General features: G+C 49.8%; 1 protein-coding gene across 2 annotated transcripts in view; it reads left to right on the top strand.

The window, feature by feature from the left end:
• LOC140429174 (uncharacterized) overlaps positions 1 to 12,202 on the top strand; it is a 254,567-nt gene that overhangs the window by 191,046 nt on the left and 51,319 nt on the right. For both annotated transcript variants that reach the window (XM_072515841.1, XM_072515842.1), the window contains exon 21: positions 9,829 to 9,957. In XM_072515841.1, coding sequence (XP_072371942.1) covers positions 9,829 to 9,957 — 129 coding nt within the window. The remainder of the gene's footprint in view (positions 1 to 9,828; positions 9,958 to 12,202) is intronic.

Below are 12,202 nucleotides of genomic sequence, written 5' to 3'. Positions count from 1 at the left end.
TCATGGTGCCCGGGACCCAAAATGGCGGCGCCCGCGGGTCGCACATGGGGCGCTGGGGAGGTTGGGGAGCGTTTGGGCTATGCTGGGCTCGTTCTTCTCCGGGGATTGCGGCAACCCCCCGGGACCGGCACACAGCCGCGTAATGGCCCTTCTTGCCGCAGCTTTTACAAATAGCTGCACGGGCCGGGCAGCGCTGCCGAGGGTGTTTCGCTTGCCCGCAGAAATAGTAGCGGGCCCCCCCGGGATGGTCTGGCGCTTAAACCGCGCAAGCCTGTGAGGGGGGGTGGATTGTCGCGACGGGGGTCCACTGAGCCCAAGGGGCTGCCGCACGGTCGCGGCCGTAGGCGCGGGCATTTTGCGAGGCCACATCTAGGGAAGCTGCAATGGCCCGTGCCTCTGAGAGTCCTAACGACTCTCTTTCTAAAAGTCTTTGGCGGATTTGGGGAGAGTTCATACCTGCCACAAAAGCATCGTGAATTAGCATGTCCGTGTGTTCGATCGCGTTCACCGGCGGGCAGCTGCAGCCCCGTCCCAAAATTAGCAGCGCGGCGTAGAATTCTTCTAGCGATTCTCCGGGACTTTGCCGTCTCGTTGCGAGTTGGTAGCGCGCGTAGACCTGGTTCACGGGGCGAACGTAGATGCTCTTCAGTAATGCGAGCGCAGTCGGGAAATCCTCTGCGTCTTCTATGAGAGGGTAAATTTCCGGGCTTACCCTCGAATGCAGGACCTGCATTTTCTGGTCTTCTGTGATCCGGCCGGGGGCCGTTCGGAGGTAGCCTTCAAAACATGCTTGCCAGTGTTTAAATACTGCTGCCGAGTTCGCTGCGTGGGGGCTGATCCGCAGGCATTCCGGGGCGATCCGGAGCTCCATAGTCCTTTAAGCTCGCTTAATAAATTGTACCGCACAATGACTTACGAGAGAGACGAGTAGTGATGAAGTCGATGAGGCTTTATTAAGCGAGACTTGTCCCCAGCAGTTCAGCAACAGAATGAAGCGGCGGGGAGAAGCTCAGGTTCTTATACTCCGCCTTCAGGGCGGAGCCAGGAGTCAACAGCCAACCAGGACCCGGGATCTGTCAGCCAATAGCATCACGGCTTCACAGTCCCACATGACCCCTAATACATACCACCACAACCACTACTTGAGCTTTCCAGGGACTGTTGCTAGCTTCAATGACTCCTTCCCTCAGTAGCCTTTGGACCTCTGACCTAATAAAGATCTGATCCTGGGCACTGTACCGTCTGCTCCTGGTGGCGACGGGTTTGCAATCCGGCGTGAGGTTCGCAAACAGGGAAGGCGGATCGACCTTGTGGGTCGCGAGGCCGCAGACAGTGAGGGGGGGTAGAGGGCCGCCGAATTTGAAAGTTAGACTTTGGAGATTACACTGGAAGTCTAAACCTAGGAGTGTGGCCGCGCAGAGGTGGGGAAGGACATAGAGCCGGTAATTTTTGAACTCCCTTCCCTGGACTGTGAGGTTTGCTACACAAAACCCCTTTATCTCTACTGAGTGGGAACCGGAGGCCAGGGAGATTTTTTGACTAATGGGGTGGACAAGGAGAGAACAGCGCCTTACCGTGTTGGGGTGTATGAAGTCTCCGTACTCCCAGAGTTGATTAAGCAGGACGTCTCGTGCCCGTTGATTAGTACAGTTGTTGTAGCAGTTGAGAGTGTTCGAGACCGGGACTGATCCAGGGTCACCGAGGCTAATCTCAGCAGTTGAGTGTTCTCGTCGGGCGATGTGCGGTCAGCCGAGCTGGGGTCCTGGGAGTCCATCCAATATGGCGGCTCCCATGTTGTCTTTTAGAGTCCAATCAAATCAATATAATAAGGGAGGCGGGGCAGACATTAGCAGTGCAACTGTATAAATAGAGCTGGCCAGTGTGGTACCGGCTAGAGAGGGAACTAATCGTGAACTACTGGTGTATTCTACATAAAGTTACTTTTTGTTTGACTCTACAAACTCGTGCTGGGTTCTTCATGGCCCTCACAAAAATAAGGCTCAAGTTAAGGGTAGTTAATCCCCTGACCTCATTCCTGAAAGGTTAGTTGAGTGACTGTTTCCAAATGATAGAGGTAACCCTGGCTGGCAGAGCTTATTAACAGCTCCCCCCCGCAACACACACACACACACACACCTATAAAGGTTCTGGAAGCTTCATGCATTTCATGTATTTACCATTGTTGCAAAGACACTCCGAGAATAACTTAATTTCAATTAGATCTCAATAAAAGTACTTTTTGTAGTTACCTCATTATCTACCACATCTCCCATGCCAGCCCCACTCTATGCTTTTTATTGAAATATATATTCCCAACTTTCCCCTCTAGGCCTCTGCATTGATTCAGTTCCTCACCCTTAATCATTTCAAACTCCATCATGTCACGATACCCTGGGCTGGTGCGAGGTCAATTCCAGCCCCACTTGACCTGGAGTCGCAACACAGGGGAAATTAGATTTTAATTCAAATACCCGAGGTCCTTGGGTGAACCAGGAAACTAGTCACCAAATCTGAAACTTTAAACACAAGTAACCTTTTACTCTGTACAGTATTATAATTAAACTGACAGAATATGTAACTGACTATCTACTACCCCTATCCCAACCCGCCCTTTCTAACTTGCCCCACTCTCTACACACACAAACAAACAGAGGGAAAAGGGCGTTGGAAAGGAAAATAAACTATGAATAAAAGTAAACGGTTAAGGACCTTTGATGCTCTGTGTTGACTTCCTGTCCATGGGCGAAATTCTCCGGAAACGGCGAGATGTCTGCCGACTGGCGCCCAAAACGGCGCCAATCAGACGGGCATCGCGCCGCCCCAAAGGTGCGGAATGCTCCGCATCTTTGGGGGCCGAGCCCCAACATTGAGGGGCTAGGCCAACGCCGGAGGAATTTCAGCCCCGCCAGCTGGCGGAAACGGCCTTTGTTGCCCCGCCAGCTGGAGCGGAAATGACATCCCCGGGCGGCGCATGCGCGGGAGCGTCAGCGGCCGCTGACAGTTTCCCACGCATGCGCAGTGGAGGGAGTCTCTTCCGTCTCCGCCATGGTGGAGACCGTGGCGGAGGCGGAAGGGAAAGAGTGCCCCCATGGCACAGGCCTTCCCGCGGATCGGTGGGCCCCGATCGCGGACCAGGCCACCGATGGGGGCACCCCCTGGGGTCAGATCGCCCCGCGCCCCCTCCAGGACCCCGGAGCCCGCCCACGCCGCCTTGTCCCGCCGGTAAGGTAGGTGATTTAATTTACGCCGGCGGGACAGGCAATTTATCGGCGGGACTTCGGCCCATCCAGGCCGGTGAATCGAGCGGGGGGGGGCCCGCCAACCGGCGCGGCGCGATTCCCGCCCCCGCCGAATATCCGGTGCCGGAGACTTCGGCAACCGGCGGGGGCGGGATTCACGCCAGCCCCCGGCGATTCTCCGACACGTCTTTGTAAAGTTCAGGCTTTCGTTTTGGTACTTCCTTCCTTCTAGGCTTGGGATGGTTTTCTCTGGCAAGCTTAATAAGAACATAAGAACTAGGAGCATGAGTAGGCCATCTGGCCCCTCGAGCCTGCTCCACCATTCAATGAGATCATGGCTGATCTTTTGTGGACTCAGCTCCAATTTCCGGCCCGAACACCATAACCCTTAATCCCTTTATTCTTCAAAAAAGCCTTCTCTGTTTGCCTTCTCTGCAGACTCAGCATCATTTCAGGTTCACAGCAAAGGATGTGCCAGGAACTCGCTGCTTTCAGAACCATAGAGCATTTCGCAGGAGAGAGAGAGAGCGAGTGTGTTCCTTTCACTTCCAATTTCTAAACATTTCTGCCCAGTTCTCTGAGAAAACAATACGCAGGAACCAATTACTGACCATTGTCAGGCAGAATACTGTCCCTGGCCAACCCGTTGGTTGGCAGTTTACCAATCAAACCGACTTCCTCCAAAACTGCTTCTTACGATCCACTCGGTGACCAGGGGCGAAATTCTCCGACCCCCCCGCCGGGTCGGAGAATCGCCGGGGGCTGGCGTGAATCCCGCCCCCGCCGGTTGCCGAATTCTCCGGCACCGGAGATTCAGCGGGGGCAGGAATCGCGCCACGCCGGTTGGCGGGCCCCCCCCCCACGATTCTCCGGCCCGGATGGGCCGAAGTCCCGCCGCTAAAATGCCTGTCCCGCCGGCGTAGACTAAACCACCTACCTTACCGCCGGGAAAAGGCGGCGCGGGCAGGCTCCGGGTTCCTGGGGGGGGGGGGGGCGGGGCGATCTGGCCCCGGGGGGTGCCCCCACGGTGGCCTGGCCCGCGATCGGGGCCCAGCGATCCGCGGGCGGGCCTGTGCCATGGGGGCACTCTTTCCCTTCCGCCTCCGCCACGGTCTCCACCATGGCGGAGGCGGAAGAGACTCCCTCCACAGCGCATGCGCGGGAACGCTGTCAGCGGCCGCTAACGCTCCCGCGCATGCGCCGCCCGAAGTTGTCATTTCCGCGCCAGCTGGCGGGGCACCGAAGGCCTTTTCCGCCAGCTGGCAGGGCGGAAATTCGTCCGGCGCCGACCTAGCCCCTTAAGGTTGGGGCTCGGCCCCCAAAGATGCGGAGCATTCCGCACCTTTGGGGCGGCGCGATGCCCGACTGATTTGCGCCGTTTTGGGCGCCAGTCGGCGGACATCGCGCCGTTTCCGGAGAATTTCGCCCCTTTAAGGAGTCTGGCTTCTCCTCTCCCAAACACAAAACCTGGAACACGGTGTCCTGAGAAGCAGACTGTTTCAACCCTGAATCTACTTAAAGGCACATCCCAATTATGGGTCCAGGGACCAAAAATAATAAAGTAACCTAAAAGAAATGGGAACAAAGGAAATAAACAGGAAAGACTCTTAACATTACAACTCATCTTTTCTTCACTTTTCTGATGTCATTGTTCTCCTGTCCTCACAAAACCTCTCCATTTATATGAACTATTCTCCTCATATCCATGGTCATTTCCTCAACCATATAGCTTACTTTTACTCTCTCAATCGCAATCGCAGGTAAGGGTACTTCCACACAGTGTCAGCAGTGTGTGCCATCTTCAAGATACACTGCAGTATCTCATCATGACTCCTTAGGCAGCACCTTCCAAATCCATGACCACGACCAACTAGAAGGATAAAAGCAGCAGATACATGTGACCACCTTGAGATTCCCCTGCAAGTTACTCACCACGCTGACTTGGAAATATATCACCGTTACTTCACTGTCGCTGAGTCAAAATCCTGGAACTGCCTCCCGAACAGCAGTGTGGCTATACCTACACAACATGGACCGCAGCAGTTCAAGAAGGTGGCTCACCATCACCTTCTCAAGGGCAATTAGGGATGGACAATAAAGGGGCAGCACGGTGGGGCAGTGGTTTGCACTGCAGTCTCACGGCGCCCAGGTCCCAGGTTCGATCCCGGCTCTGGGTCATTCTCTGTGTGGAGTTTGCACGTTCTCCCCGTGTTTGCGTGGGTTTCACCCCCACAACCCAAAGATGTGCAGGCTAGGTGGATTGGCCACGCTAAATTGTCCCTGAATTGGAAAAAATGAATTGGGCACTCTAAATTTTTTTTTTAAAGGGATGGACAATAAATGCTGGCCTAGCCAGTGACACCCACATCCTGTGAAAGAATGTTTTTAAAACACTTCCCTTTTACCTCACTACCCACATTGCCTTACCCCTTCCCATTTACAAACTCCCAACTGGTTAGTCTTTGGCCTTTCATTTACTACATAACTTGCACCCCCTCAGTCCCCCTCATTCCCATTGTCCACAAAGCCAGACCAGCCCAAAATCTCTCACCCCCCCCCCCCTAACCCTGAACCTCTTTCTCCACATGTGCGATCTCTGAGTTGACCATCCAATTTATTTTCAAGGCTTATAGTATCTCAATGATCCTACATAGTGCATGGTGCTCCACTATTTATTGGAGCTCATTGGCCTGTATTTCCCCCCTCATGGCATGTTTTCCCGCAGCGGAGGTGGCCAAACGTTGGTCGTTGGCAGGATCTCCCAGTTTTGCTGAAGTCTACAGCCCTGTTTGTGGAGGTCAGCTTTGGTGGGACCGGAAGTTGAAAGACCCAGAAAATCTTGCCCATTGTCTGCAAAATAGAAAATGTTTTTCTCCAACATCAGCACCTGAATAGACAGAAATAAACCAACTCTTGATGGTTGATGCATACATAATTAAACTAAAAAGATCTAGTTACAGCTAAGGGCAATTAAGCTGAAACTGTTGACATGTAAATAATAAATTCACAAGTCAGAAAACAACACAGCAGTGTATTGCTGTTTGCCACTGTAAGTAACTTAAAATTCAAGGAGATTCCCTCTCAAATAATTTCTAACAACAGTACTGACATTTGTAACACATTCACTAGGGTCTAGTAGAATCTGAATAACTCACCTTTGGAAAAATCTACAGGTAAGTTAATTTCTTATTCAGACATTAGGAATCACACTGGGGTTTGATTGGGCAGCACGGTAGCACACGTGGCTAGCACTGTAGCTTCACAGCGCCAGAGTCCCAGGTTCGATTCCCTGCTGGGTCACTGTCTGTGCTGAGACTGCATGTTCTCCCTGTGTCTGCGTGGGTTTCCCACGGGTGCTCCGGTTTTCTCCCACAGTCCAAAGACGTGCAGGTTCGGTGGACTGGCCATGCGAAATTGCCCTTAGTGTCCAAAAAGGTTAGGAGGGGTTATTGGGTTATGGGGATAGTGTGAAAGTGAGGTCTTAAGTGGGTCGGTGCAGACTCGATGGGCCGAATGGCCTCCTTCTGCACTGTATGTCCTATGTTATGCTCTCCCAGCATTCACCCACAATTCCCCTCGGACAGCATTCTTTGGATAATTTTTTTAAAAAATATTTTAAATTGGTATTTAACATTTTATACATAAAACAAAACAAAAATAATAATAAAAGAATCCCCCCTCTAGACCAACCAAATACATATATGACTCAAAAAATACCCCCCACCCCCTTTAGCAGCTGACGGTGACCAACTCCTCAAAGTGAAGAATAAACAGACTCCAACTCCTATGGTATCCCTCAATTGCTCCCCTCAAGGTGAACTTCACCTTCTCAAGCTACAGAAACTCCATCAGGTCCCCCAGCCACACCGAGGCACAGGACGGAGAAGCTGACCTCCACCCCAATAGGACCCGCCTGCGAGCAATCAGCGAGCCCCCCACATTCTTTGGATAATAACAGTGCATGAACCTTGGCCAGTTCTTCCTCCCCCACCCTAATGGCACCAAACCATTGCCTCGGTCCATACAAGCGGTTGAACCTGGGATTTTCCTGACCTGTGGAGCTCTGCTATTCAGTGGAAGAGCCAACTGGTAAATAACTGCTTACATGTAAATAACATCTGTAGCTCTGACCAGGGAAATAACATTGGTCTTTCCAAAATGTATCAAGCATGCAATCCGGTCAGGGTGTCTGGTTCTCCTCTAGTTAAATTCATTCTACATTCATACATAGCACAATTGCTTCACAGCTCCAGGGTCCCAGGTTCGATTCCGGCTTGGGTCACTGTCTGTGCGGAGTCTGCACATCCTCCCCATGTGTGCGTGGGTTTCCTCCGGGTGCTCCAGTTTCCTCCCACAGTCCAAAGATGTGCAGGTTAGGTGGATTGGCCATAATAAATTGTCCTTAGTGTCCAAAATTGCCCTTGGTGTTGGGTGGGGTTACTGGGTTATGGGGATAGGGTGGCGATGTGGCCCTTGGGTAGGGTGCTCTTTCCAAGAGCTGGTGCAGACTCGATGGGCCGAATGGCCTCCTTCTGCACTGTAAATTCTATGAAATGTGGGCAACATTGACACAGCTACATTGAATACCCTGCAGTGTTGCTCTGGAAAAATGATTCTGGGCCTTCCTAAAGAATTGCCGATATGCTGGCAATGGGTGTGTAAATCCTAGAAGTGAACCTGGAGATAGTTGTGTTTCCATGATGCTGCGCCAGTTGTTCTTCTTGGCGACAGAGGCCACAGGGTCGGGCATTGTTGTCAATAGGGCTGGGAGTTGCTGTCAAATTAAGGGGAAACGGTGGTGTTGTGGTAATATCACTGGAGTCGTAATCTGGAGGCCCAGGTTAAAGTTGTGGGGACATGGGTTCAAATCTCACCAGAGCAGCTGGTGGAATTTAAATTCAGTTAATGAACCTGGAATTGTAAGCTATCGTTGATTGTCGTTGTGAAAGGCCACCCGGTTCATTAATGTCACTTTAGGGAAGGAAATCTGCCATCCTTACCTGGTCTGGCCTACATGTGACTGCTTCTGAAGTGGCCTAGTAAGCCACACAGCTCAAGGCCAATAATACTAATTTATAATCTTTATTAGTGTCACAAGTAGGCTTACATTACCGCTGCAATGAAGTTACTATGAAAATCCCCCTGTCTCTACACTGTTCGGGTACACTGAGGGAGAATTCAGAATGTCCAATTCACCTAACAAGCGCGTCTTTCACGACTTGTGGGAGGAAACTGGAGCACCCGGAGGAAACCCACACAGTCACAGAGAGAACGTGCAGAACTCCGCACAGACAGTGACCCAATCCTGGTGATCGAACCCGGGTCCCTGGTGCTGTGAAGCAACAGTGCTAACCACTGTGCTACGGTGTCACCAGGTTAGGCTTGGTAAACAAATGTTGGCTGTACCAGTGACACCCACATCCCATGAAAGGATAAAAAATGAGTTGCTGCAGTGCTCAGCTCTACAGTACGTACTGCAGGCACAACACACCAATGATGACGTCCTGGTTAGTGTCATGCTTCTTGAGTTTTATTACAAGGGCATCCATCAATGTGAGTGATGTGTATTCCATGGTACTTCCCAGTTGCGATTTGAGGCATCAAGGTATACCTTATAGAGCCATGCCCTGTGCCTATTCTTGGTGCCAAATTTTTGAATGTGTCCAGTCTGATTAAGCATCTCATTGGTGGTAACGCCTCAAGGTATTGATGATGGGGCTTTCGGCAGTGAGGTTGCCATTGATGGCCGGGTAGAGCTGTTGGGCTCTCTCTTGGATATAATCATTGGCATTTACCAAGTATGAATGCTACCAACCCAAACCTCAGAGTTGTAAAGGTCCTAGATGTAGGCCACATTGCTCCCAGAGGATGGAGATGAACACTGTGGAATAATCAGCAGTCGATTATTCGACACTTCCCAATTGAAGTATGCTCTCTTTCCTTTATTCTTCTAACATTGGCTGAATTTGTGACTAATTTGGCACCTTCTCTTTCAAACGTCCTGCTTTAACCTTTCAGCTTCACTAAGCCTTCAGCTGTAGTGAGAGTGAACAAAATGAAAATCAGAATAATTATGATCACTGAGCCTTTCTAACAGCCAATAACTTGAATACGGAAAAGAGCAAGATCCCAGTAAGAGGCTCGTGAAGCGAAAGTCAAAAACTGAACAATGGGTATACCTGGATTGAGCCTGGTGGACGAAAGGCCATTACGATAAGTTTTGAACTTTAGTAATTTTAAGCAAAGCCAATTTATATCTGAAAGTGGCACTGAGAGAGAATAGATATTTAACCTTTGTTTTTTAAGATGAACACCAGCTTTGCCAGAAACACGAGTGTTCCCATTGTGCACAGATAGTGCTGTACATGTCTCCTACATGAAGCAAAATAGTGTTAAGTCTCACTCCCGACAAGCGAAAGAGCAGCGAAGAACAGTTGCCCACCATTCATGAATTATTTTCTCCCATAGGAGCATTAACCTGACCATACTGTTGATGGAGAATGTAATTGATATATAATAGTCTGTTTACATTACCTTGGCAAATGCTCTCTTTAATTGCCCTAATTGGTTGTTTTTATGACTTTGTCAGAAGTGGGAAAGCAGCTATGGTGTTAAGTGCTAAAAAGGGAAAGGTGGTTGCCAAGCTGTCAGCCTGTGACGCAGTAGCATCTATCCAAGGAGTGGCAGTTACCAAAGAGTACTTCCTTCTAATATGCAGGTACAGTACCATTTCACACCTACAATTAGTCCTCTCTAACTGAGGTGAAAAATAACAGAGAGTAGAATGGAACTTTGGAACTCCTCATGGGGGGTAATTTCCTTTGTGAGCTATTTGTAGGTGAAATTGTGATGCACACAAAAAAAACTTGTTTACGATTTCACTGCAAACAAAAGAATAGTTTGAAACCTTAAATCTTCCAATCCTACCACACATAGACCAGTGGGAAAATAAACCTGTAAATGTTGGATGTCTGAGGTAAAACCATAAAATGACAGACACGACAGGGTTCATTCGTGTCTGAAAGAGAAAGATGGATTCATTTAAGTCAAGGTCTCCCAGCTCGGCGAACCCAACCTTTAAAAATGGCCACCCGCTGGTCAGAGTTTTGGTCAGAGTTTTGCGGGCGAGCCAGGAACAAATGCAGGGGCAGCCATGTGTGGAGTGGGGCTGGGAGCAAGGCCTGCCGCTATGCTCCAGGACTGTGTTTAAATGTTTTAAAATAACACAATGGGCTAAATCGCTGGCTTTGAAAGTAGACCAGCAGCACGGTTCAATTCCCGTACCAGCCTCCCTGAACAGGCGCCGGAATGTGGCGACTAGGGGCTTTTCACAGTAACTTCATTGAAGCCTACTCATGACAATAAGCGATTTTCATTTCATTCATTTCAGTTCAAGAACATCCCTCCAGCTCTCAAACCCCTCACCCCCTCACATACTAGCATTCATGCCGACCTATGTCAACCCATGTCCTCCAGCCACTCCCATGACCGCCGTATCCCCTATGCCAGCCCATGTACCTCTACCCCATCCCCAATGCCCCATATCCCTTGCCAACCTAGTGCCCCCTGCACCCACCTCCATTTCACCCCTACCCCCTGTTGTGTTCTCTATTTTGCTTTATCTGGATGGCTTGGATGCGTAATGTTGAATAAAGAACACAAAGCTTTGTTAACAAACAAAACTATAAATTTATTACACTACTAACGAAGATTCATTCACATTCCTAAAGTAGAAGGTTCCTATATTAAGCCATGCTCTCTCTAACTACAGAACTCTCAAGTACACAACTGCTCCTATGCCTGATACTATTCTAACTGCTTTCTAACTCCCAGAATCCCCAAACTCACATGATATGTATATAACTGTTCTGTGGTTTTCTCTAGTGGTAAGAAGCATTATCATTAACTTGTTACCTCTTTACAGCCCAGTCAATATACATATCATGTCACCCCTGTGCCAACTTAGTGCCCCTCTGCCCACCCATCATTATTTTGATACAGCTGGCTCGTGATACAGAGCAAGACCAGCAGCGAGGGTTTAATTCCCATACTGGCTGAGGTTATTCATGAAGTCTCGCCTTCTCAACCTTGCCCCTTGCCTGAGATGTGGTGGTCCTCAGGTTAAAGCACCATCAGTGTGGGCAGCACGGTCGCACAAGTGGCTCGCACTGTGGCTTCACAGCGCCAGGGCCCCAGGTTTGATTTCCCGCTGGGTCACTGTCTGTGCGGAGTCTGCACGTTCTCTCCGTGTCGGCGTTGGTTTCCTCCAGGTGCTCCGGTTTCCTCCCACAGTCCAAAGACAGTGGGTAAGGTGGATTGGACATGCTAAATTGCCCTTAGTGTCCAAAAAAGGTTAGGAGGGGTTATTGGGTTACGGGGATAGGGTGGAAGTGGGTTGGTGCAGACTCGATGGGCCGAATGTCCTCCTTCTGCACTGTATCTTCTATGTTCTATGTTTAGTCAGCCTATGGTTAAGTGGAAGTATGTCAACTTTACCTTTACTTCCTTTAACAAGTTGATGCCCACCACCCACCACCCATTCCTCCCATGTCCCCAATTCCAATTTAATGCTAACTAATGCCAACCAATGGCCTCCACCCATCACACTTTATCCTTACCCCCGGTAAGCCAACTTGCTTTAGTTTTCAGATGTTGATTGGCCTACTGTTTATATTTCATATTTTCTGTTTTTTGTCAACTGAATTTCACTTAATTTTTGTATATTATTACACAAATTTAAATATTAGATTATTCTCAGTGCCTGGCAACACAATGCATCATATCCTAATGTAGAGAATTCTCAAGGGTTTAACATTTGTCAAAAATGAACAAAAGTTGGAGATTCGTATTGTTTGGTTGTATGAAAACGAAACCACTATATCTAAAGAACCAGGGGCGACATTCTCCGACCTCCCGCCGGGTCGGAGAATCGCCGGGGTCTGGCGTGAATCCTGCCCCCGCCG

Source organism: Scyliorhinus torazame, chromosome 9 (genome assembly GCF_047496885.1).
Source record: "Scyliorhinus torazame isolate Kashiwa2021f chromosome 9, sScyTor2.1, whole genome shotgun sequence".
NCBI lineage: Eukaryota > Metazoa > Chordata > Chondrichthyes > Carcharhiniformes > Scyliorhinidae > Scyliorhinus > Scyliorhinus torazame.
This window is presented reverse-complemented; position numbering and strand designations above follow the sequence as displayed.